At 45.5% G+C, this 25,085-nt stretch overlaps 1 protein-coding gene across 1 annotated transcript in view; it reads left to right on the plus strand.

Moving 5' to 3' along the window:
- MYO15A (myosin XVA) overlaps positions 1-25,085 on the plus strand; it is a 1,126,038-nt gene that overhangs the window by 671,391 nt on the left and 429,562 nt on the right. Inside the window, exon 46 of the mRNA XM_085631315.1 lies at positions 5,035-5,094. Coding sequence (XP_085487441.1) covers positions 5,035-5,094 — 60 coding nt within the window. The remainder of the gene's footprint in view (positions 1-5,034; positions 5,095-25,085) is intronic.

Genomic DNA, 25,085 nt, shown 5'->3' on the forward strand with positions numbered 1-25,085 from the left:
CAGCCCCGCCATTGTATTTTATAAATGTTTCCTTGCAACATCATACATCATACTTTTAAAGTGACTTCTTTTGCAACTTTTATTGTCACTTCCTATCACAGAACAGACTGCAGTGCCCCATTTGGTCAGGTAAGGAAGTTTAATGAACTCTAGGATTCCATAGCCATGCATTGACTGACCTCCAGGTTTCCCTGTTTCCTTCCTTTGTAGCTTCTGTGCCCTTGTGTTGGATGCTGCAGGCACCTAGCACATAGAATGCAAGGAACCACACACACAGCGAAGGAAAATGTGGGCCCTCAATTTACTAAAATCCCTCCTCTCTAAGATATTGTACATAGATCCAATTCAATTAAACAACACTAAAGTGTAATTAATTGGCAGGGTTGTATTGTGATATTTGCTTTAAAGGTGAAGTCCATTGAATGTGTCATCCCTCTTTCCATACTTCATGTTTCTAACATAAGGATCCTGCATTTCAGAACCTAACCAGCCTCTCTTTGCTGGTTATGTTCCGGAGTGCACAGAACCAATGCTATGCTCTCCGGATATGATGTTAGAATGAGCTCCATCAATGTTACATTGACCTTTATGAAGCCCTTATGTTACTGGATATAAAACATGCTTCATTATTATGTCTATGCCTACCCAAAACTAGGTTGTACACATCAGTTCTACATTGGATTTCATACTTGGAGTGCTTAAGATCTCTATTATCCTTGCACTGGATGCAGGGTCGCCACCTTGTTGTACCCCACTCATATCACTTAGTACGATGCCAGAGAAAGCCTTATGTACTCATTGTATTAAAAAACCCCAGCAGCCCATATTCCAGATTCTGGAGCTGTTGTGATCTCGCAGTTGTGTGTGAGTGTCTTCCGCATTTGATATAACTAGTCCCTGCATACATAAACATGTTAAATCTTGGGGGAGTGTCCAACATATTTCCCTATTCCTCGCTTGTTTACGATCCCTAACATTACACTTCTTTTTAGGGGATCTGCAACACTCCTTTAAAGCTAAAGACCTGGGATGGGTAACATTGATTGTATGTTTGCATGTTTAATAAATAGGGCCCATTTGGGCAAGAAGCCTTGGCACTCTTCTTGGCACAGATAGGGCATTGCTCGGATATAACGTTGAAGATCTCGAAAGCTCTTTTATTGTACTCCTCGTCCCAGCGTAAGCCTCCTCCTATGCATACAAAGTTACGTTTCACACTGTTAGCTTGCCATGAATGACTAAGGTGCCAGTCAGAGAGGGCCAATGGAGTCTGGGTTCTGCAACAACCCTGTTTAAAACCATATTCTCAGTAGCACGTGGGAAGCCAGGAATCATACCAGGCCTTGAGAGTAGCTGTAATGCCAGTACTCATCTACTTCCAGTAACACTTTCTCAATAGCCTTCTTCAGACATGTTCAATCGAGACTCTCTTGATCCACCAATATGGGAAGAACCTGTATAAATAATCCTATTCCGTGGCGGCATGTCAGGCAGAACTCTAGGAAAAGGGGTTATTATGAATAGCTCCTATTTGGCTTAATGTACACATTCACAATTTCATAGTCTAAGATGTTAATAGGCTGATGGTACCTTAAAAGTGTTTTTGTTGAGCTCCATAATCTAACAATGCAGGACTTTTTGCTTTTCAGGCAATTATGTAGATGCCTTCTGATGCCAATGTGACTAGATTGTCAGCAGCTAATGGTGTCTTACTCTCTGACAAAAGCCAGGAGTAGAGTGTTGTTTCAGAACCTCAATATCATCGACCCTTATAGGGTTTATACAGATCCAGGGTTTCCTTTGGGGACTTGTGGGGGTGACACCCTAGGGGTGGGCGGAATTTCCGTAGTTGCGCTAAGCAATGCTCCGTGGAACGGTAAAAAATCTCTGCGAGCATGCAGAGTTCCGCGAACACGTGGAATTGCTTGTTTCACACATTCGCGATGCTTTTTTCCTGTTTCCGAACGCTGTTTGCGTGCTCGAGGAGAAATATCTCGCGAACACGCATTTTGAAAGCACGTTCAAGCAAAAAATTCCGCAAAGCCGCGGATCGCGGAATTTTTGGCAATCCCGCGTTCTCCGCGGAACGCGAAATTACCCAAATTCCGCGAGCGGAACGGAATTCATCGCCCAGGCCTAACTTTTATCAATGCCAGGTGATTTTACAAATGGGAAGCAGATCTTGCACCTGTACATGCTAACGTCGTGAGCTTAAGATTGGAGGGTTGGTTATCCGTCTGATCACAGACCCCCAAAGCTTATTAAGTGGTTTTCTGAGAATAACCTTAGAGATGAGATGGGGAGGTGCTCCCAAATTGGTGACACATATGCCGTCTAGATCAGACAAAGGCCCATTATATGCTGTTGACTTATGGAACCAGCGTCTTAAGCACAGGCACAGGCTGTGCCTGTCATGCGGCTCTGAAATGACATTGTGGAACAATCCTTAATAAGATTGCTAAGGCCTGCCAGGGAATAACTCTCTCTACATAACTACATAACAAGTGGTTAAGAAAAGTGAAATACCTTCTCACACATATCAACAGGTTCCAGGGACCATACAGCCTTCATATCTCATCTCTCTTTTTTTTTAAGGAGTAGGGTTCAACCCAAGTCCTAGATGCCATGTACAGAGTGCAGACTTTCAAAATATATGATTGACCAGAAATCATAACAGTGTCTGGTTTTGTTACATGTTCAAGTTATCTTCTGTTCAGCTGCTGCTTTCATTGCCAGATTTGGTCTGCCTTATTCCAGGAAAGCATCATGTTTAAGGATTTATGGCCCTTTAAGGATCCAGGTGAAAGCACAGATAAAGTCTAATGCTTAGGGTCGAACGTTCTATGTCGCAAAACAGCTAATTGTTCCATTCTGCATTGATTAAAACGTAGATAAAATTCCTCTCACTGCTGAAACAACACTTATGAGTCCCAAATAAGTACACTTATGGGGATGGAATGTGGCCTGGGTATGTCTGATCATGCCTTCCGCAGAGAGGTTTTCAGAACCTGTAATATATAATGTGTGTAGAAGAATGTTTACATTTTGGATCATTTGTTTTTTCTATGCATCTTCGCAGCAGCATGGCAGGCATAATTTGAAGGGCGTCATCATTGTCAAAATTGGATTTATTGGGTTGGTTCAGTATCCTGGATAGGACATGTCCTAAATAGAAGGAATTCCTAGTTCATGTTTAAATTGGAGTAAAAGGAGTTTGAGCGAGGATCTTAGATGGACCATTCCACAAGGAATGTTAGTAAACCCATCTGGAGTAATAATGACTAAAGTTTTCAGTATGCAGCAAAGCCACAGCAGAGCTCTTAACATCTTCTCCAAAGAGACTTCAGAATTGAATGATCCCATAGAAGCTTCGTTAAAGTGTTTCTTGGCCTAGGGAAACCTTTGTGGAGTCTGTATGTTTGGCTTGAAACCCCAAATATGTGGTTGTACACCCCCATTTCCTTACAAAAACACAGTTTTGTACTACACAGACTGCACATGGAGGTGCTTTGGCAGTCATAGTTTGGACTCCCCTGAAAGAGTAACATTAATTATGGTGTGGGGTGTGGCTTCAGGAATGGGTTTGACTCATCCCAACTTACATTGTCAAAGGGGAAGTAAGATGCTCTAAAAGGGCTCTGGTTGACAGGTGGAAGAACCTTTGTTAACAGACAGAGGTTGATTCCGGAGCAGTTGCTGGTCCAGAGGGTAGAACATAATTCAGAAGGATGTGCTGCCAGTTGTGTACATTTTATTGAAACTATTGAATTCTTCTAATCATGGGTCATCCAAGCAGAATATTCCACATCTAGTATTTGTTAGTATCAACATAGCTGTTGCCTAGACATGCCAGGGCACTCAATTGGAATTATCTAAAAAAAATCTGTCTCAAATAAGCGTTTTTGTATGTTAACTTAATATAGGAGTGCAATGAATTAAGAAAGCAAGAGGTGCCAGATCAACCCTTTTCTAAACCCTTTTCTGCTTTATTCAATAATAAATGTTATCTTTCAGCAAAAAAAGGCAGTTAGGCTCATTGATAAATGGCTAAACAGTGGGTAGTATTTTAAAAAATGGATTGTCAAGCAAGTGCTGAGTATGCCAGCAGATTTGGACCCCCCTTAATGACTGAATATTTTGACAAAGAATTTGGTAATTGCTTCCATGCTACAGGCTCAAACCCAACGTAGGTCCATTCCATCTGCTCTTTTTTCTGCATTGAGTGGGTGTGACCTTTAGACGTCGGTGCCAAATAGCAGAGCTATCTATTCTTTGTTAAACAAGTGCTCATTGCAGTTCCCACTTGTCAAATGGCCACTGCCCTAACATTTGCCATTAATTTGTGTAGTATTGTACTGCAATATTGTGAACCAAATATTGTCCTACAAAAATATTGTGGGCCAAAGTTTCGACTACCAAAGTCGAAAGTAAGTCTATATAGCTAAGTATAGGTATACTATAACCCCATATATACGTGCCTTGACAAGATATACCTTCAAGGAATGTAGAAGCAGAGTCAAGAATTATACATCTTTACTTCTCTGTATATACTTAACTTCACAAAACTTTGGTTCCTGACATTTAGGCCACAATAATTTTGTAGGATGATATTTCTTTCCGCGATAGTCTAACAGACAATCCTTCTTGATGTTATCTGCACACACATTGGTAATCAGTGAAAAATTCAAGCAGTTTTTCGACAGCTGGGTCAAAATTTGTGTAAAATCTTAACCTTTCACTGTGGTTGGAATGCAGAGAGCTGTGATGCTTATGAAGCTACTTCTTCCACTGCTATGATTACATGATAGGCCACCAGTGGGGATTCAGTCTGTGCGCCGCATAATTTGATTCATTCATGAAATATGGGACAACCTGGATCAAATCCTCCCTCTGACCTCAATACCTGTTTTTGAATCATAAATGAACAACCTAGGGGTTAATCAGTATCTGCATAGGTGTGTACATGTGTACTTTCCCTTCCTCATGAGTGATAACCTTGCTTTACTTTCAAAGTTCTCCTTTTCTTGATTGTAGGTATTTTATCCCAAAGACAGCTTCAACAACCCCTTGGTGCTGGACCTCATCTTCAAGCAGGTGAGTCTGCAGTGTTACAGTGTAGAAGTGATGACTGATTTACACCTACAGCCTTTGTCTGTTTGTTATACTTTGAAACACCTGATGCCATTAAAGGGGAACACATTTACTGTGAATCCTTTTCTAAAACTACAGACATTGCACCACCCACACCAAATTCCATATTTGAGACACCTTGTGTGTAAAATCCAAGCCAGACATTCAAGTATGGCTAAAAGATGCTGGATAACATATACTATATGAGGTTTGAGTTAGAGGCAAGAATTTGACACTGTATTACCTCTATGGATTCCCTGGCTTAAAAATAGTGCCTGGGAAACAGGGAAATCTGGCTTCATTCCTTAATTCAACGTTGAGTATAAAGTGGTGTTGAAATACAACATTATTCTACAAACTCATTCAGACCCAACATGTATTAACCAGGTAATGCACGGCTCAGGTTGGAGACAGGATGGCAGGACAGCTGTGCAGCTGTCTGTTTCTGTGACTTCCTGTTCAGAGTAATAGGCTGAGCTTTGAGCACATTTGCTTAACTCGGTAAAATATATATTCATAAGTGTCTTCCATTTGTGTAAGTAATCTGGAAATGTCTCAATAAGGAGACATAATGACTCGCTTATGTTTCAAGGAACATACCACCACTCCATGGAATGCTGCATGGAAAGCACTGACAGGCTCGGTGCACCAATGAATGAAATAGGTACCAGTGATTCAAGGAAGCAGTGGGAGTCTATTTTGTCTGGTTTGTTGGTGGGACAGATATACCAATTTAAAAATCTATATTGGAGGTGAATTCAGTACTATCAGACTATGTTAGTTCATTTACACAATTCAATTCCCTCAACTATCTAGAATTTCAAAGATCATTTAAAACCTGGTTCTTTCCATTAATATAATGATTTAACAGGCTGAAATTGGAAGTTAGGTGGGAGGTACTGACTGTCCAGCTGCTTCTGTTCTCACACTGCTCTGCTATGCATCAGGCTTATGCGCAGAAACCCATATCTCTTCAATACAAACTACACCCACATTTTTTTCAACCGCACACTTGGATAAGTGCCACGAATTCCGAATCCAGCCAGGCCTTGCCATGGGTATGAAGCACATTATAAATGGTACCATCCAATGCGATGCAATTTATGGATTATCGTTATTGCAAAATAGATTCACATCTCAAAATATTTTGTTGAAATGGTCTTCCTTTTTCAAATATGACTGATTGCCTTTTACCCCTAGTCCAGCTGTATTCAACCTTTTCTGTACTGAGAGCTACTTATATTCAATGAAACGCAATGAGAACTACTAATATTATTAGTGTTCTAATTTAATAAGGTGGGCTGCGCACAGGTGAGCTACTCAGAGGTAGCTGGAGAACTGCACTAGCTCATGAGCTACTGGTTGGAGACCCCTGCCCTAGTCTCAGGGGTAATGAGACAGTGGGTAATCAATCAATCGATCAGGGAATTGTAAAGCACGCTACTCACCTATGAGGGTCTCAAGGCGCTGGGGAAGGCGGGAGTAAGCAGCTGTGTTCAGTCAAAGAGGGTCTTCTTGAAGATGTTCAGAGAAGGGGCACGTCTGATGTCGATCGGGAGCTCGTTCCAGGTTTTGGCTGCGATGTAGGAGAAGGTCTTCCGCCCGTTCTGGCTCTGTGGATGCGCGGGTTTCGGCGAGGGTGAGGTCGTCGGATCGGAGGTTTCTCTTGGGTATGTGAAAGGAGATTCTCTCGTTGAAGTATTGGGGTTCGGTGTTGTGGAGGCATTTGAAGGCATGGGTGAGTATCTTGAATTTTACTCTCTTGTCGACTGGGAGCCAGTGGAGGTCTTGCAGGTGTTGGATAATGTGTTCTTATCGAGGGATCCCGAGGACGAGTCTAGCTGTGGTGTTCTGTATGGTCTGGAGTTTGCGGAGCAGAAACCTGTTGATTCCAGCATAGAGGGCATTTCCGTAGTCCAGTCTGTTGGTTATGAGTGCATGGGTGATATTTTTTCTTGAATCGGGGGGATCCATTTGAAGGTCTTGCCAAGTATGCGGAGGGTGTTGAAACAGGTGGAGGTGACAGCGTTGACCTGTTTGGACATGGAGAGGGAGGAGTCGAGTACGATGCTGAGGTTCCAGGTGTGGTCCGTGAGGGTGGGCGGGCTGCCCAAGCGGTGGGGGAGGGTGCAGGGGTGAGGACCTATGTCTTCTCTGAATTGAGCTTCAAGCAGCTGCTGCTCATGCAGGATGCGATGTCCTTCATTCCTTCCTGGAAGCGGAGTCTGGTGGTGACTGGATCCTTGGTGAGGGAGAGGAAGAGCTGGGTGTCGTCGGCATAGGAGACTATGTTGAGTCCGTGTTGTCTGACAGTGGCGGCGAGGGGGGCCATGTAGATGTTGAAGAGCGTAGGTCTGAGTGACGATCCTTGAGGTACTCCGCAGTTGATCTCTGTGGTTTTGGAGAGGAAGGGTGGCAGTCTGATTCTTTGGGTCCTGCTGGTGAAGAAGGAACGGAGCCATTCGAGGGCGGTTCTCCGTATGCCGGCATCGTGGAGTCTGGCGGCGAGTTTGCGGTGGGAGACGTTGTTGAAGGCTGCAGAGAGGTCAAGTAGGATCAGGGCCACAGTGTGGCAGCGGTGTGGCCTTGGTCGAGGAGGGTGCGGATGTCATCTGTGGCACTGAGTATGGTGGTCTCGGTGCTGTGGTTGCTGCAGAATCCAGATTGGGAGGAGTCGAGGATGGAGTTCTCTTCGATGAATTTCGTTAGTTGGGCGTTGACTGTCTCTGACTTTGGCCGCGAAGGAGAGGAGAGAGATGGGTCGTTAGTTTTTTAGGTCCGACGGGTCTGCCGAGGGCTTCTTGAGCAGGGGTTTGACTTCTGCACGTTTCCAGTTGTCGGGGAAGGTGCCAGTTTCGAAGGGGGTGTTGATGGTGCATCGTAGTTCAGGTGCGATGGCGGCGGCGGCTCTGTGGAAGATGTGCGGAGAGCAGGGGTCTGTGGGTGCTCCTAAGTAGATGCCTTTAATGGATGATTCGGAGTCTTTGGTGGTGGCTGGGGTCCAGGTGGAGATGGTGGGTTGGCTGGCGTTAGAGGAGGGTGTGGTTTCGGAGTTCGGTGTCCGTTTGTTGAAGTTGTTGTAGAGGGACTTGATTTTCAGATGGAAGTAGGAGCTGTCTGTGGCTTTGCTGGGGGGTTTGGTTAATTATTGGATGATGCTGAAGAGTTCCTTCAAGTTGCTGGCGCTGGCGGTGATCTTGTTCTGGATGAAGGTTCGTTTGGTTGATCTGATGAGATGGGGTGTTCTATCATGGCATTCTTGTATGTGGTGCGGTCTTCTGACATTTTTCGGTTTCGCCACTTCTCGACACGTCTGCAGGTGCGCCTGGATTCTTGGAGATCAGCGGTGAACCAGGTGGCTTTCCTGGGGCGTTGTCTGTCGGGTTTGTGAAGGGGTGCGAGTTAGTCAGCCTAGTTGGAGATCCATCTGTGTAGTTCTTTGGCTTTAAGGACTGGCTTAGGGTCTGAGGGGGCAGATCTGTTAGATATGGATAAGGTAATGTGAGGCTCAGCTAAGAGCTCATGAGAGTTGGCAGATGATCTGTGATGGCTAACTAAGGGCCCTTTTAAGAGCTGCCTGACTGTAATAGCAGACTGAGAAACTCCCAGAGGAGCAGTAGAAATGTAAGGCATTTGAAGCCTGCTGAGGGGTTCTGGGGAGGGAAGGGGGTGTTCTAAGAGATGACTGAGGCCCCAGCATGAGGACCCTGCCCCAAGTTTCTCAGCAGGTCCCTGCTCCCACACCGCACCCTTTATAATCGGTGCTTAATTTGAGCCAGTGATTTCCAGTGCTTGAGACTGACACCTTATGGCCAAGGTCAGCTCCTATGACCACCTGCTACATGGTGGCGATGTTTGTCTAATTTTATGAGGAGCACAACAACAGTTGTTTAATAATTTACTGTACAGTGAAATCACTCCTGCTACCGGCATGTATTAGTCATCTTTAATGTGTATTTAAAATCTGAATTGTCACACTTGTATGAGGGTGATGGGTAGTTGTGATGGTACTGTCATTGGCGGTGCTAGTGGGTGCAATGGGTGGTGCAAGCTGCAGTGGTCTCTCCTGACAAGGACCCTGGCACTTATTATTTTTACAAATCAAGCACTGTATATAATGTTAGGGGACAGAAATGGAGTAGGCCCCAGTTTCCAATGTCTCTCTGGCACACATTTTGAGTGACAAAAGGGCCTAGTGTAAGACCTCTACCTGACATACGTATCTGCATGCTCTGATGGGGTTCAGAGGGCAGCATAACGCTCCCGCTTACATTACATGCACTGTACCTGTTTTGTGTATGATGGAAGTTTGCACTTCTGTTTGCTCTGTTGTTATCTGTCCTGTACTTGTTGGAAAATATCACTCAGGTCTAGCAATGGTGCCATCGTCCCTAATGCTAACCAGTCAAAGGTGTCCCATGGCACAGGGATCAATAGTAAAAGATAGCTATAATTTTGGTGCAGTAGGCTCCTGAAACCCCACGCCCAGTGCAGCTGCGACTGCTGCGTTCATAATAGCTATGCTTGCACTTGTTTCTTTGCCTTCTGCATTCTTTGTATGTCAGGGAACCGTGCACTGCTTTGAACTGTGCCCACCCTGCTCACTTAGTGAAGGTTGCACTGCAGCTGCTGTTGGACACACATGGATTGTGGGGTCATGCATCAATGAATATTAGCTTTGTTTGACACCATAGAGGTTAGCCCCAGACAAGCATTACTACTCCTAACAGAATTTTAAGGCATTAACCATTTTATGAAGGTATGTCGCTTCTGGGGTGACTAGGAAAGCATCTTTCCCCTCAAGGGGGCAGGGGCTGCCTGACAAAACAAATTGGAGATCATTCCTTTACTAAGTATTGACGGATGCTCGAAGCTTTCATAATCTGATTTAGATTCAGTACAATTTCCAGTGGACAATCAATATTATGATTTACTAATCTGAACACTGAATGCTCATAGATTTGCATTGCAGTGTATATTGCACTGTTCAAAATGGGAATTCAGCAGTGACAATACGAATAAGTAACCTAGGTTTAAATCCAGATGACTGGAAATCAACCAATTAATGAAATTGACAACACCCTTAAATGCATATTTTTCTGCATTCAAAATTCAGTTGCTCCTATCACACTCACATAACTTTTTAACTCACTCACTACCACTCGCTCCATAGTGCAAATGGACTATGGCTCCATGGTTTGACATAGTATTTGAAATCTTCACTTCTCTGTTTCTGATCAAAATGAAATCTCAATCTGTAGTCTTTGGGACAAAAATTGCTTGTCAAAGCTGTGGCGCCATGCCCTTGTATCTTTCTCTCTGAACCTGGACAGTTTCCCTTGAGCGAACTGGCCTATCATGTGAGGTTTCTACTATTTAAAGTGACAATGACACCTGAGAGCAGTGCTGTGTTGCCAAGGGGACACACTAAGTGTACTCCTCATTGTGAGGGCGACCACTCTCTTCAGTGAATGCTATTTGTGGACTGGAGGTGAGGCCAGAATGTTCTAGTCTTGTGGTCATAGGACTCCTCGTGTTGTGAACTGCACAAGATTGTAGTCTACTTTGAGATGGTCTACCAATGTTCAGTTCGGGCAGTTGAGCCTGAATTGTGCCAGAAATGTATGTATGTATGTATGTATGTATGTGCAGTCTTATATAGCGCTCAAATTACCCTTGGGCATCTCGGCGCTTGCATTGGGAACCCGTCCTGGTTTTTCCCTGTGAGATAACCCGTACTGGGCATCCCCAAGGTGAAAGCCAGGCATCCCGCCGCAGGGGGCCGTTGTGGAGATTAAGCAAGCTTGTTGCCCAGAGCTGCATAGTGTGAACTCATGCTTAGAGTAGGCACCGCACCGAAGCGAGAATTATCGAGTCCGTGGACAATTGGGCTCCAGACCCTGCCGCGTCGGGAATCAAACCCTGGTCCCGGGTCTGACCTCTGCTTCAGGGTATGCCTCCTCTAACCAGTGAGCTACACTTGAAATAGCAGGTTAACATGGCGTTCTCCACATTCCTTAGCAAACTTTGGTCTCTGCAACTAAGCTAACTCATTTAATAACTAAACTAACAAGACTGTTAGTTTTGGCTTTGAGTAACTCTTGAAAATATTTTGAAGTGCTACAGACTTGAGTGCTTCTGAAGAGAACGGAGCTCAGCCAAACAAACACCCATAGAGTAGCATATATATTTGAGGGAACATGAAAAGAAAAGAGTTGGCGCCCTTTAATACTTTTACAATTCACCAAAACCCTCTTGCATACATAATGTACGTTGAAAACGAATTTGTTAGAGGCACCACAAACTACCATAAATGAACTATAACTAAATCATCTTACGTTCATGGTTCTTTTTTCATTGTTTTATTCTATCTGATAGAGACTTCTAGCTGTAGATTCCTTACCTTTAAATTCCAAGGTGTCAGACAGAATCCAGAAGATGTTTCCTGAGCAGTACCCTTGCGCGCCGGTAGGTGGCATCATTTGGCTTCGTGTGTGTTGCCAGTGCAATACGTGCTAGAAGTAATGTCCACAGCACTTTTATAGGTACCACCTAGGCACACTGACATTAGAGCTTTTCTTTCCGCGCCAGCCAGCGCTGATTCAGAGAAGAGATATACCTTCAGGCAGTGTTTGACTAGTTTTCTTTTTACTTTTTGTCAGTTTCTTCCTCCTGGTGTGGCAGGGATGTCCTCCAGGAAAGTCGACTTCAAGCTCTGCGGAGCCTGTCATCGACCAATGTCGGTGACGGATCCGCATCATGTATGCCTGTGGAGTCTTGAGCGCAACCCAAAGACGTGCTCCGACTGCCGCACCATGAATGCTAAGGCCTTTTGGAAGCTATCCCTCTAGCTCATGGCGGCTTAGCAGGCGACGACACCACACTTGAGGTCCAGGTTGAGGGGAAGGTTCTGGGAGCGGTCACGGAGTCCAGGATCCTCGGCCACTCCAAATCTGCAGGACATTTGGGTAAGTCTCGACACAAGAAGAAGAACAAGTCTTAGAGGTCTTTGACTTCATCTGTTGCCCGATGAAAAGAGGGAGCGTCGTCATTTAAGGCCTGGCTCTGTGGTACAGCCGATGTCTGGGCCAACTCAGTGCCTCTCTGACCTTCCAGGAGCCGGTTTGACCCCCCCACCCAAATAAAAGTGTTTTATGAGGCCAGGTGCCTCATATTTGGGCGGCCCGACCCCACTGGTACCACTTCAGGGCCTGGGAGGTCAGAAGGAGTCTCATCTGGTTCCGCACCAGCGGCTTCGGCCCCAGTCGGGACCCAGGGATCCTTTCCAGATCTGGACCGGCATTGGTCATACCATCTCGACTTTCCCCGACACTGGTACCGATGCCGGCACTTCCGGTGCTCACCAGCGGTGCCATCCCCATTCTGATTCCTTACTCCGATCCGGAGCCAAAGGGGTATTGCCCAACGCTGTATCTGGTGCCGACAGGAGACTTGCTTCCTAGATCAGAGCCTGAGCCTTATTTTCTTGGTTTAGGACTCGAGGAGGAATGGGAAGGGTCACTGGACCCTGAGGAACACCAGACATGGACTGGTGTGAGATACTGGGTGAAGCCAGTGGCCTGGCCACTTCTCCAGATACTGGTATGCTTCTCGCCCTACCGTGGGTACTTAGGAGAGAGTTTCCTATGCAATGGTGGTGCGGAAGTAGGCTGAGGTCCTCGACATTCAGTTGCCCTCAGTGGCAGTCAGGAATAATGTCTTGACAGAGGTGCTGCAACCGGGAGTCCTCCCTTCGGAACTGCTACACGCGTTCAATGACACCCCACTGACATCCTTTTAAGGACTTGGTCCAAACCCTACACAGATGGGTCATGCTCTGCATTACAATCTGCTAAGCTTTGGCCAAGAAGCAACCTCCAGAAGGCGTGCGAGCTCATTCCACCAGAGCTAAAGCTACAACCATTGCGTTAGGTCACAGAGTTTCTGAACCAGACATCTGCCAGGCAGCAATGTGGGGTTCCCTGCACACATTTACCAAATATTACTGTCTGGACACTTTGCCCGTTCGTTCCTGCAGGACTTCCTTGTTTGAAATTGGTCTGCAGGCCCACCACCGGAGATGGTATTGCCTGGGTATCTATTCAAATTAAGGAACCTGCAGCTGGAAGTCTCTATCAAATGAACAAGTTATTTTCCTTCAGTAATGCTTTATCTGGTGGAGACTGTATCTAGCGACAGATTCCTTACTGACCTACCCATCCTCCTCGCTCTGCAAACGGATGTCTAGGGACAGGGCTGGTCGCTTTCAGGGCCCTAGTCTACCATGCCAGTGGTCAGTGTTATTCATGGCTCCGTGCTTCTGGTGTGGAAAGTCATAAAAAGAGCTGACGTCAGTGTGCCTAGGTGGTGCCTATATAGGTGCTGCAGATGTCACTTCGGGCGGGGACGATGCAGACAACACACGTGGAGCCAAACAACACTACCTACAGGCGCGCAGGGGGACTGCTCAAGAAAAATCTTCCTGATCCAGTGGAAAATTCAAAGGTAAGGAATCTGTGGCTAGATATAGGACCTTATTACGAGTTTGGCTGTCCCATGGACCACCATAAAAGCTGTCCAAGCACAGTGAGCCTTGGTGGTCAGACCTCCGTATTAAGAGTTGGGCAGGTCAGCTTTGGAAAGAACCCCACTGGACCACCGAAACCACCAGCAGACCGCCGACCTACGCGGTTAGGGAAAGGCAGCCGTAGTGCGGAACAGAGGAGCTGCACCGCCATCCGTATTACGAGTTGCCTGTTCCTCGAGGGTCTGAACCGTCTGCTTCAAGGTGGCGAAGGATTTGGGGTGCGTACCCCTTTCTTCTTCTTCCAGGAAAATTCAGATATGGATCCCTTTGTCGAGGTCCCCCCTTCCCAGTAGGAGCTTCACCCTGAGGATTACGACCCTCTTTGCAGTGATCTACAGGTGCATCCATTTTGAACCATATACCATATTGCCAGGACTGCCTACATATGGGCTGAACCCTGGTAATGGGTATATGTTTTTTTTCCACATATATCATGCATATGTGTGCATCTGACACATCTGCAGTCGAAATACATACACAGGCATCGACATACTTGTGAAAAGAACTCACCACCACTGCAAGATCCCCGCCTCCACCAGGCCCTGTGGTCAACTCGTAATACGGCAGTCTTTAGACCGCCAGTGCTGTGGGCTGATGGGGGGGCGGACACAGTCCTATGGCTGTGGGACAACCAAACTTGTAATAAGGCCAATTGTCTCTACCAGATAAGACATTACTGAAGATAAGTAACTTGTTTTGTTCTTTCATCAGTGTACAATTATAGAATGCTGGTTTTAACATCGAGGTATATTAGATTGGGAATCATTACATCAAGGTGAGTACATCAGGGTACATTTACATCACATATTTTTAAATCTGAAGCATCTTTACTTTGCAGCTTTGAAAGTAAGTGATCTCTTAATATGTACATTTCAGAGTGGCAGTAGCCATTTTCAGCTGTGGTTTCTTTATTGCGGTGTGGGAGCATTGTCCCCTGTTTGTTTTGTTGTCCCTAGGCCCCATATTAAATGTTTAAGCAGCAGTGCCAGTGCACTGCTTTTATTTCAGCATGGCCCGCCCAGGTGGAGTTTGGCTTGCTTTTGGATAAGAGGGAGGGCTGGCGGCTATAGGGGGTCGAGGAGCTTGAATGATTGATACACAGGTTCAACTGGGCCTTGGGGTGAAGTGCGCATGTTGTGTTGGACGGGTGTCTTGCTGTGACCAGCTGGACATGCGCACTTGAGCCCTCGCCTACCTGTACAATGTTAGGAAACCAATGGATTAGAGCTACAGCCCTCAAGTTTACTAGGGCAGCGCCTGACTCTGCCAGTCAATGCGGTGCTCCTATGCTTTTTTGCTAACACAAACAGCAAGGGAGCAGCGTCTAGATTGGCTCAGGAGACATAAGGGTGGGACTGGAGGGTAGGCCTGGTCGGTGAACTCTGCTCCTTTCATGGAGTTTGCAGAGTTTTTTGCACTCTGCGAAGCATGTGGAGTTCTGAAAACCGGAGCAGTTTTCCTCGCTCGTGCTCACCAACGTTAAGTTGGCAAGCGCGAGCGAGAAAAATGCAACGCTGGACCACCTCCCAGCAAGGTTTCTCAATGCGGGCGGTTGCATTGAGGAAGCTGTCGCTCAAGTAGAAATTCGAGCGGCAGAAAGAAGCAGCACCCTTTTGTGCGGTGCATCGTGCCGTTTGCGCTGATTTTCCAGCATGGGATAAACAACCAGCGATAAAAATCAGCTTGAACAGCGCGACCTAACTCACTCCGCTGCTTGCGGAACTCTGCGTAGATAGGCTGAGTTTTTTGGTCACTTTGCGGAGTTTCCACGCCCTGGCCTACTGGAGGACTGAGCTGGTCACAACTTCTATACGTGCCTGGAATCAGCTCAAAGTCACAAGTGTTCTTCGATGGTGATTGACTCATGGAAGTGCTGTGACCGTGAGCCCTGAATCGATGAATTTGGCAGATTTGTTAATCCGTTGAAGAAAAAGTGAAACCAGAATGTTGTGTAACCTTTGTCCTGTGCTTAATTTGTAAAATATTAAGTGCCAGGGCTCTGACCAGGAGGCCACTGCAGCTTGCACCACCCATCGCCCTTGTCATCGCTGCTAAAACAACTACTAACCCTCTTTCTCGCATGTAAATGCGACATTTCAGATTATTCCAGGTCCCCAAAGCTAAAAGAATGGCTGGGGAGGCAGGTATTAGCAATTTTAATGTATATTGTATTCCAAAACAACCTTTGTTCTGCTCATCTCTAAATTAGATGAGCAGCGCCACCCTGTGGTGGACTGTTCTGTGTATGGTGTTGACAATTAGGTGCCGGTGCCGAGCACCGGAAACCAATTAAGTGAGGGAAAGTCCTGCCTTTGGCCAAGTTGTTTTTATTAGATCAGCAGTTATTCAACTCATATTCAGAAGCACAGTGACTGCTCCCGACATTGGGCCTCAAGGCTACTCCAGGAGTAAATGCCAAATTTGAATCACTTTTAAGGCAAGTGTGAAATTACAATCCGCACAGAGAATGTATTAATTTATACGTGAATCGACACTTCAGAGAGGCACTGACACGCCGTGTTAGCGTTAGGTTGCGAAACAGAATGCGAATTGCTGATTTACATTCTACTTTTAGACATATTTCGGTTTGAGGCGATTTATTTCAGTAATGAAAGCCTGTGTTCTGCCAATGCCCCTTCTCCAAGGAGGAGTGTGCTCGAGTGTTCCGCATAGGTCGCTTAAGCAAATATTCGTCACATTTGTGTTCGCTGATGCGATTGTTTTAGAAACAAGAAACTCATATTAATGCCTTTATTAATTACCCGTGGCGCCAGTGTATCTCGAGTATACTGCTTGTAGTTCAGGGCAGACTGCAGGAGGACTTTAAAGTAAGCGTGACAAAGTTTGTTTTGTTTTTATATTTGCAATGATCTCAGCACAGCCCCGCCGTGCTGATTTGACCCGAAGTCGCACTCTGACGTGGCCAGGGGTTAGACAATAAAGGGGCTCAGACCGCAAGGGGTCTTTAGCCCCTTACATATTCACTGGTGTGTGTGTCCTTTTGTTTAGCGCCCACTGCGTCCTCACAGGGCTCATCACAATATTGAATCGATTTTATGAAAATATTTCTAATTTTAAATGACCTGCTTAGAATAATATCTATGGAGATATTTGTCCAGCCTATTGTTTTGCACTGTTTGTAATTTGTATAACAAACCTCTTATTTTATTGTTTAAATTTATATGATTTAGTTTATATTGATTAAAAAATACAATGTTGAAAAATAGGAAATATACTCATAGCTGTCAAGATACTTGTCACTTTTCTGTGAAACAGTTGTGTCTAGACACAGCAAGCGTTTCAGGAAGCTGAGACATCCGACCAGAGGCGGTCTTAGTGTAGTGTTGGTGACCGTGAGCTCTTACTTGCATTGAATTGTAGCTTTGACTGCCTGCAGTCATTTTTCCCTATTTCTAGTTATTGGCATTGTGCATCGTGGGCGGTCACCCATAGAGGCGCAGTTATCACAGGCCTGGCAAGTTGAATCCACTTACGCTGTACTGTTTCCTACAATACTGCATGTCTCCAGTGCGGGTGTTACAGTCTGCATGGTAAGGCAAGGTGCAATATATGGTATGCCTGAAGGGAATGCAGCCGTTCGACAGAAAGCTGTTAACAGAGACAGGGCCGTCTTAACAGCATTGTAGGCCTCCAGGCAAAGCCGTGCACTGGGCCCTACCTACACAACCACTCACAGGAATACAAATGTGAACGGAAAATTAGTGTCAGATTCTGGTCTGCATGGGACCCCTATGCTGGTGGGGCCCCCGGGCAACTGCCCAGCGCACCCATGCGCTAAGAAGACGGCACTGAACAGAGGAGACTCTGAGAAAGCTAAAACTAACCTTACATTTGAATCCCTCTGTCGAAGTATATCATGGCACTCACTGACGTGGGTATTAGAGAGAACAAGGCTACTTAACATGACTCTTTAAAGCCCACACGCACGTGTGTGTGGCGTGTGTCAGTCATTTAGCAAGGATATATCTCTTGGGCCCTGCCCGTTTGCAAACAAAAACAAGCATTGGCAAAGCCAATAGGTCTCGGCAATGCTCGAGCTATTGGCCTTGACTTTCAGCCATGCTGAACAGCAGAAATGATGCTACACAACATGGTTAAAAGACATTCACATTGACAAGGCCAATAGCTTGGACATTGCACGGGTCCTTTGGCTTTGGTGTTGACAGGGTCTTGCTGAACAAATGTGGAAGTGATAGTGAGAAACAGTTGAGGAGCTTTGAAGTGAAGCGAGGATGTGGCGTAACAACCAGAGTTGCCGACATGAAAACTGGGGAACCAGTTTCGAATCTCAGGGTCATCTCAACATTTTGTGTTTCTGGGCAAATCACTTACACTTCCCCCTATGTACAACAGTGCATGTGCCATTGTGTAATGTAACTGGTGAGCATTTAAGGCACTCCAATACCATCTACTGGTGTTAGCACTATGGCAAGATGGAGGACGGAACAAGCGCTCCAATTCCATCGGATCATGCAAAAATAAATAAATAAAAGCAGCAGTGACGGAGGTAGTGGGGGGACGGGTCAAGTAGGGAAGCAGGAGAGGATGGGGAGATGGGCAAGCAACAATAGAAGTGAGTGGGAGGAAGCAACAATGAAGGGGGAAAAATACCTTTATTGAAGCAGGATTAGCAACAAAAACTAATATGTCAATGTGTAATAGTGAGTACTTAAAGCTCTCCAATTCCATCAGATTGTGTTTGCACTATGACAAGAGGGAGGAAGGAGCAAGTGCTTTAATACCATGGTATCATGCAAAAATAAATAAACAAGTGCTGTTCATGTTTGAACAACTTTTTAAGAAATGCATTTGTTTATGTAAACGCATGTGCATTTTAGTGGTATGTGTGTATGTGTACAAGGGAGACTATGGCACAACAGAGGACAGAACAAGCACTCCAATACCATTGGATCGTACAAGAAAATAAAAAAATAAAAGCAGCAGCGACGAGGGAGGTAGAGAGGGGATGGGTCAAGCAAGATGGAGGATGGACAAGCGCTCCAATTCCTTTGAATCGTGCAAAAAATAAATAAATAAGAGCAGCAGCGACAAGGGAGGTAGTGGGGGGGACATGTCAAGCAGGGAAGCAGGAGGGGACGGGGTGATGGGCAAGCAACAATTGGAGAGGGTGAGAGGAAGCAGCATGGAAGAGGTAAAAAAAAATGTAATGTAGCTGGTGAGCACTTAAAGGGCTTCAATGCCATTGGCTCATGTTCGCGCTGTCGCAAGACAGAGGGTGGAGTGAGCGCTCCAATACCACCGGATTGTGCAAAAAAAAAATGCTGTTCTTGTTTTTTTTTTTTTCAACTCGTTTTTATTGATAAAGAAAGAGAAAAATGACAAACATACAATACACAACAATAAAGGAAAATAGATGACATGTGTAATCCCCGACAAACAGACCCACCGGATCCAAAATCGGGCAAATCTATAGGGGAATCGCCCCCAATACAAACATATATGAAGTCATAAACATCATGTATATAACAAGATCCGTAAGTCCAGGCTATGAATCTGGTCATCACTTCCAAGTGACAGAAATGAACTTATAACACATTAAATGAATTAAATGAAAGAAAAGAAAATATGTCATGAAACCAAGTTCAACCTTCAAGCCCGATTACAGTATGGTGAATGAGCTCCATGGCTGCCAATGCCTTATCTCATCATGTGTCACCTGTCCGGCCCCGCCTCGCCCTTTACATTCTAGTCTACTCGCCATATTTCCGCCACTGCTATTCAGGGCGGGTCAAATGAGAACGAAGATTCATCCAGAGACTTCCAGAGCCTCCTATGGGAAGCGCGCCAGGGGGATGAGTGCAGAGCTGGGTTGTCAGCTCCTCTTAGAAACGAAAGCCATTCCTGCCAAACCCTGAATGAGACCTCAGAGGCGCTTTTCCATTTGCAGAGTACCACCTTGCAAGCCAAAGTAAGTAAAATATCTAACAATTGACGATCATTATCATTATGAAGCTCCTGGTCCAGCACCCCCAGAATAACATAGACAAATTCTCGTTTAGAAGTGGCCTTGAAAATGTGGTCTATGCAATCAAACACTTTCCCCCAGAATACTCCCAACACAGGACACCCAAAGAGCATATGAGCTAAGTCTCCCACTTCGACTGCACAGTTCCAGCATAGGGGGCTATCCCTCAAATGGAGTCTATGGAGTTTTTCTGGCGTCCAGTATGTCCTATTAATGAGCATATATTTGGTTTGGGCTAGAATCGGGGAAATCTTATTCGTTAGGGAAGCAGCGTGTATCAAATCCCAGTCAAACACTAACCCGGTAGAGTTAGGCTCCGATTCCCACTTGGAATCATTTTTCTTGTGTGCCTTCCGTGGGGCAGGGAGGAGCAACTTATACATTTTAGAAACAAAGTGACCCGACTTCAAAAGCCGTGGCATCTGGGTCGTAAGCCAGGGATCACCCGAGTGAAGGGAGCGAGTAGACAGGATAACCTTGAGTTTCAAGAAGTCATAGAAATCCATTGGCGACAGGTTGTAGCTAGCTTGGAGCGAGGAGAACGGTAATGGATAACCTCCTTCTAATAAATCTTTCACCAGGTTAATACCCCTTTTAGACCAGCCTCCCCACTGTAGAGGTTTCCCTTCCAGCTTAAGCGATGGATTATACCATAAAGATACCATAGTAGACTTCCTCCACAGCAAACCAACCTTATGTGTTTGGTCTAGTCTCAGAAGTGCTCTTCTAGTGTTTAGTAGTATGTATTTGGAGTGGGGGAGATGGGAGAGGTCCATTGAGAGTAAAGCCACTAGAGGGGCACCACCAATCAGAGATTTTTCAATTGCGATCCACAGCGGAGTATAATCCGAATTCTCATTCAACCACTGTGCCCCCTGCTTACATAGAAAGGCCGTCTGGTAGTTCCTGAAGCTAGGGAGACCCAAGCCTCCTTTCCCTTTTGATAGCTGTAGCTTCTTCATAGATATCCTGGGCTTCTTCCCCTGCCACAGGAATCCACCAAAAAGCCCATCCACCTTTTTCAAGAAGCCCTCGGAGAATGTCATTGGCAACATACTTGCCAGATAATTCACCAATGGGGTGACCATCATCTTTAAGGTTTCCGCCCTCCCCCACCATGAAAGAAATTTAGGGCACCATCCCTCTAGTAATTTAGATATTTTCTTCAAAGTCAAGCTTTCATTAACCCCCAGAGTAGTGATTAGATCTTTATCAAATTCCAGCCCCAAATACTTAAAGCAGCCTAGTTGCCACGTCAAGCCAGAGTCCCCCATAATCTCTCTGTTCCCTAAATTGTTCAGCAGTTTAACCTCTGTTTTATCTTTATTCAACTTGTATCCCGACACCCCGGAGAAATCCTCAATGGTAGACATGAGGGCTGGTATAGCCTCTTCCGCCCTTTCCGATACTATTAGGACATCATCCGCATATGCAGTCAACTTTATTACACACTCTTCAAATGGGATTCCAGCAATACCGTCGTTAGTTCTCAAGCGATAGAGAAATGGCTCAATGGGCAGCAGAAACAAAGAGGGCGAGAGAGGACACCCCTGTCTGGTGCCCTGGTGCAGTTGAAACGCTGAGGAGAATGAGCCGCCAGCTCTCACTCTCGCAGAGGGACAAGAGTACAGAGACATCACCAACTTTGTGAAGGAGTGACCCAGGTTGAACTTATGCAAGACCGCATTCAAATAATTCCAGTCAACTCTGTCGAACGCCTTTTCGGCGTCAAGGGTGATTGCCACAGTAGGGGTAGATAGCAGTTTTGCTCTTTCAAGGACATGCGCCAGGATTCTAGTGTTATTACTAGACAATCTATGCTTTAAGAAACCCGCCTGAGAAGCATGTATCAATTTGGGCAGGACTTTTTGAAGTCGGTTAGCCAAAATCATGGCTAGGAGCTTACAGTCAAGATTAATGAGCGAGATAGGCCTATAATTCTTTGGTAGCGCCGGATCTTTCCCTTCTTTTGGCAGCACCGCAATAATGGCCTCCGCCAACGTACCCTTCACTTCCCCTGTAGCACTGATTTCCTGGAATAAGTGCAGGAGTGGTTGCGATAGGAGCGACGAAAAGCCCTTGTAGAATCGGGCAGTGAATCCGTCCGGTCCGGGAGCCTTACCACATTTCAATGACTTAATGACCATCTCGACTTCCTGAAGCGTGATCGGGCCATTAAGGTCCTCGCGATCCGCAGTGGAGAGGGAGGGAAGATTGCACTCATCCAAATATCCGTCAATGTTGGATGCGACTACTTCTGTATTCTTGGCATATAGTTGCTCATAAAATTGTTTGAATACCTCAGCTATTTTAACCGGATCCGATTGTGGTGTTCCCCCCTGATCTTTGATGGAATTGATCGTATTTTTCTGTATTTTGAATTTGAGCTATGCCGCGAGGCTCTTCCCCGCCTTATTGGATGTACAGAGTTTGAATTGTCTCCTCCTAGTTAACCAAATCCCCGCTCTCTCACTCACTATTTTGTTATATTCATACTTCTTATTCGCTAATTTATTCAGTGTATCTTCCTTCCTGTCCGACAAGTGTTTCTTCTCTAACACAGCAATTTCTCCTTCTAAAGTCTCCAAAGCTTTATTATGGTTCTTGTTTATGGCAGATTTAATTTTAATAACGACCCCTCTTATCGTACTCTTAAGCACCTCCCAACGAATCAAGTCAGTAGTGTCCCCCCTGTCATTATGTTCTAAGTACTCTCTAATTGCGGTCTCAATCGCTACCCTATGTTGTTCTTTTTCGAGGATCTCGTCACTAAACCTCCAGATTGTTTGACGAGTAGATGATTTGACGTTGGATATGGATAGAGAAATACAAGAGTGATCGGATAGAACCCTTGGTTCTATAGACGTTCCTTCCATGCGAGGGATGCCATTCTTTGTTATAAATAAATAGTCTATTCTGGAAAATGAATCATGTGGAGGGGAGTAAAAGGTATAATCCCTCCCATCAGGATTCTGTAGTCTCCATGTGTCTAACAAATGGAACCGAGCGCATAGATTAGTGAAGGCCTTATGGGATCTATTACTACGAAAGGGCATCTGGAATCCCTATCCAATACTGGATCTAAAGGTAGATTAAAATCCCCTGCCAAAATATGTATGGCTGACTCCGGAATAGTCTCTATTTGTCTGGACAGATCGGACCAGAATGATAGGTCACATGTATTAGGAGCATAGACGTTCGTCACGTAAAATTCAGTGTCGTCTTTAGATAGCTTGGCCGTAACCCACCGCCCTTTGGAGTCAGAAACAGAGGAAAGCAAATCCATGTTAGATTTTTTCGCAATCAGTGTCAGTACCCCATTTTTCTTTCCCAGCGCCCCTGACCCTACGACCTCAACAAAAAATTTGTTCCTGAGAGTATGAAATTGTGATGTCTCAAGTTTAGATTCTTGCAACAGTACAATATCACCTTTTTGTCTACGTAAATACTCGAGAACCTTCTGACGCTTAACTGGCTGGTTAAGACCTTTGACGTTGAGAGAGAGTATTTTCAAGTCATTCACTTTTGTCACCCCTATAGGGGTGTGAATTGTGGACAACGACATAGCCATTCAAGAGCTAACATGGTGAATTATTAATAAATGACCCTTAAATGTAGTTACTTGGACCCCCTTCAGCTTCTCCCAGAGCACCCCATCCCTCACAAGGCTGGTACGTAGGAAAAGATATAGCCTGTATAGGCGTGAACAGGAGAGTGCTGTTAGACCTGGAATACACCAGTAGTTGACATAAACACTATTAGGATTTGGACAGCACAGGCGGCATAGGCATGGACAGCGGAATAAGCGTGGACCTGGTATGTAGTGGAACACGACACACCCACCGGCATGGTCGCGGCAGTGCAACCGGCATAGGCATTGGCAGCAAGATGATGATGGACCTGGCTTACATTGGAACATGACATAAACAATGACAAAAATAAAAGATAACACAGAAATAAAACACATACCCCACCCTCTCACCCTCTCCCAACCTCCCCCCTCCCCCTCTCCCTCCCATACACCCTCCCCCACCCCTCCACCCCGAGATAAACTAGTAGGCATGGTGACACGGAGAAAATCGTATCCCTCCCATGGCCTCATCTCGTATCCGTGATAGGAACTCAGGAGTTTAACCCAACACAAAAGGCAACAAAATCAGTGCGCCCGTAAGTCAGCAGAACCCAACCAAGTAGCGAGCAACATAAACAGATACAGATAGAACCGTCGCTGTGCTATCCCCGTGGAATCATCAACAGCATTAGCTAGCCACCTTTACCAACTTTAACCTGTTTTCCTAAAGAACATATCGGGTAGCCCTCATTCCTATCTATCGTACTTCATCCAACTCCGTACCACCGGTGCAAGAATCCCTTATATGCTTACCTTAGATGTATGCATTAAATGTATGCATTAAATGTATGCATTAATTGCGCCTCCCTACTTCTATGGCTGGTTGGGACCGCTACTGCGGACCAGTAAACGTATAGCATTTAGTAACGATTCATGACTAGTAATTAGCACTCGAACACGGCACAAGCCTCCAAGAGCACAGAAGATAAGACTTGCATCCCCCTCTACTCCACATCAGAGCCCCACATTGCAACAACACAGCAGTACATCAGAACCCAACATTGTATGGCCACAAATGACATAGTGACATAACAGTCTGCTACGAAAACAAAGAATCCTATTTGGTGGAGGAAGTAGAGGCCACCGACGAAGTATCCATTTGAAGTTGCTCGCCTCCTTCCAGACATTTCCTGAGTGTCAATGGATCAGCAAAGACCTGCGGTGAGCCTTTAATAAAGACGCAGAACTTTGCCGGCCCCACAAAACCAAATTGGTAGCCCAGCGACTTCAGCTGTGGTCGTAAAGCAAGAAAAGCTTTCCTCGTGTCGACAGTTTCTTTACTGTAGTCCTGTGAAATGTACACTTTACTAGATTTCCAGAGAACATGGTTATTTTTGCGTACAAATGCCAGTATTTGCTCTACATGTTGGTAACGTAAAGGCTTACATACAATAGGTCGCGGACCCTTTTGGCCCGGCACGATCCTGCCCGGGACCCTATGTGCTCTGTCAAATTCCAGTGGGTGATGGAAGTTAAGGTTGGTCGCTTGTGAAAACCAAGCCTCCAGGAATTGAACACAAGAATCATATGACTCTTCTGACCCCTCCAGCAGACCAAAAATGCGTAGATTCCCTCTTCGATTTCTGTCCTCCAACTCCGACAGTTTCCTTGACATCTGATCTGTGGAGACATGCAGGCGCCTAAGAGAGCTACAAGTTTTGGTCTCTGAGTCTTCCAGTCGGCTGATTCTTGATTCTGACTCTGTAAGTCTGGCATTAGTGTCTCTGATG

Source organism: Triturus cristatus, chromosome 10 (genome assembly GCF_964204655.1).
Source record: "Triturus cristatus chromosome 10, aTriCri1.1, whole genome shotgun sequence".
NCBI classification, from domain to species: Eukaryota; Metazoa; Chordata; class Amphibia; order Caudata; family Salamandridae; genus Triturus; species Triturus cristatus.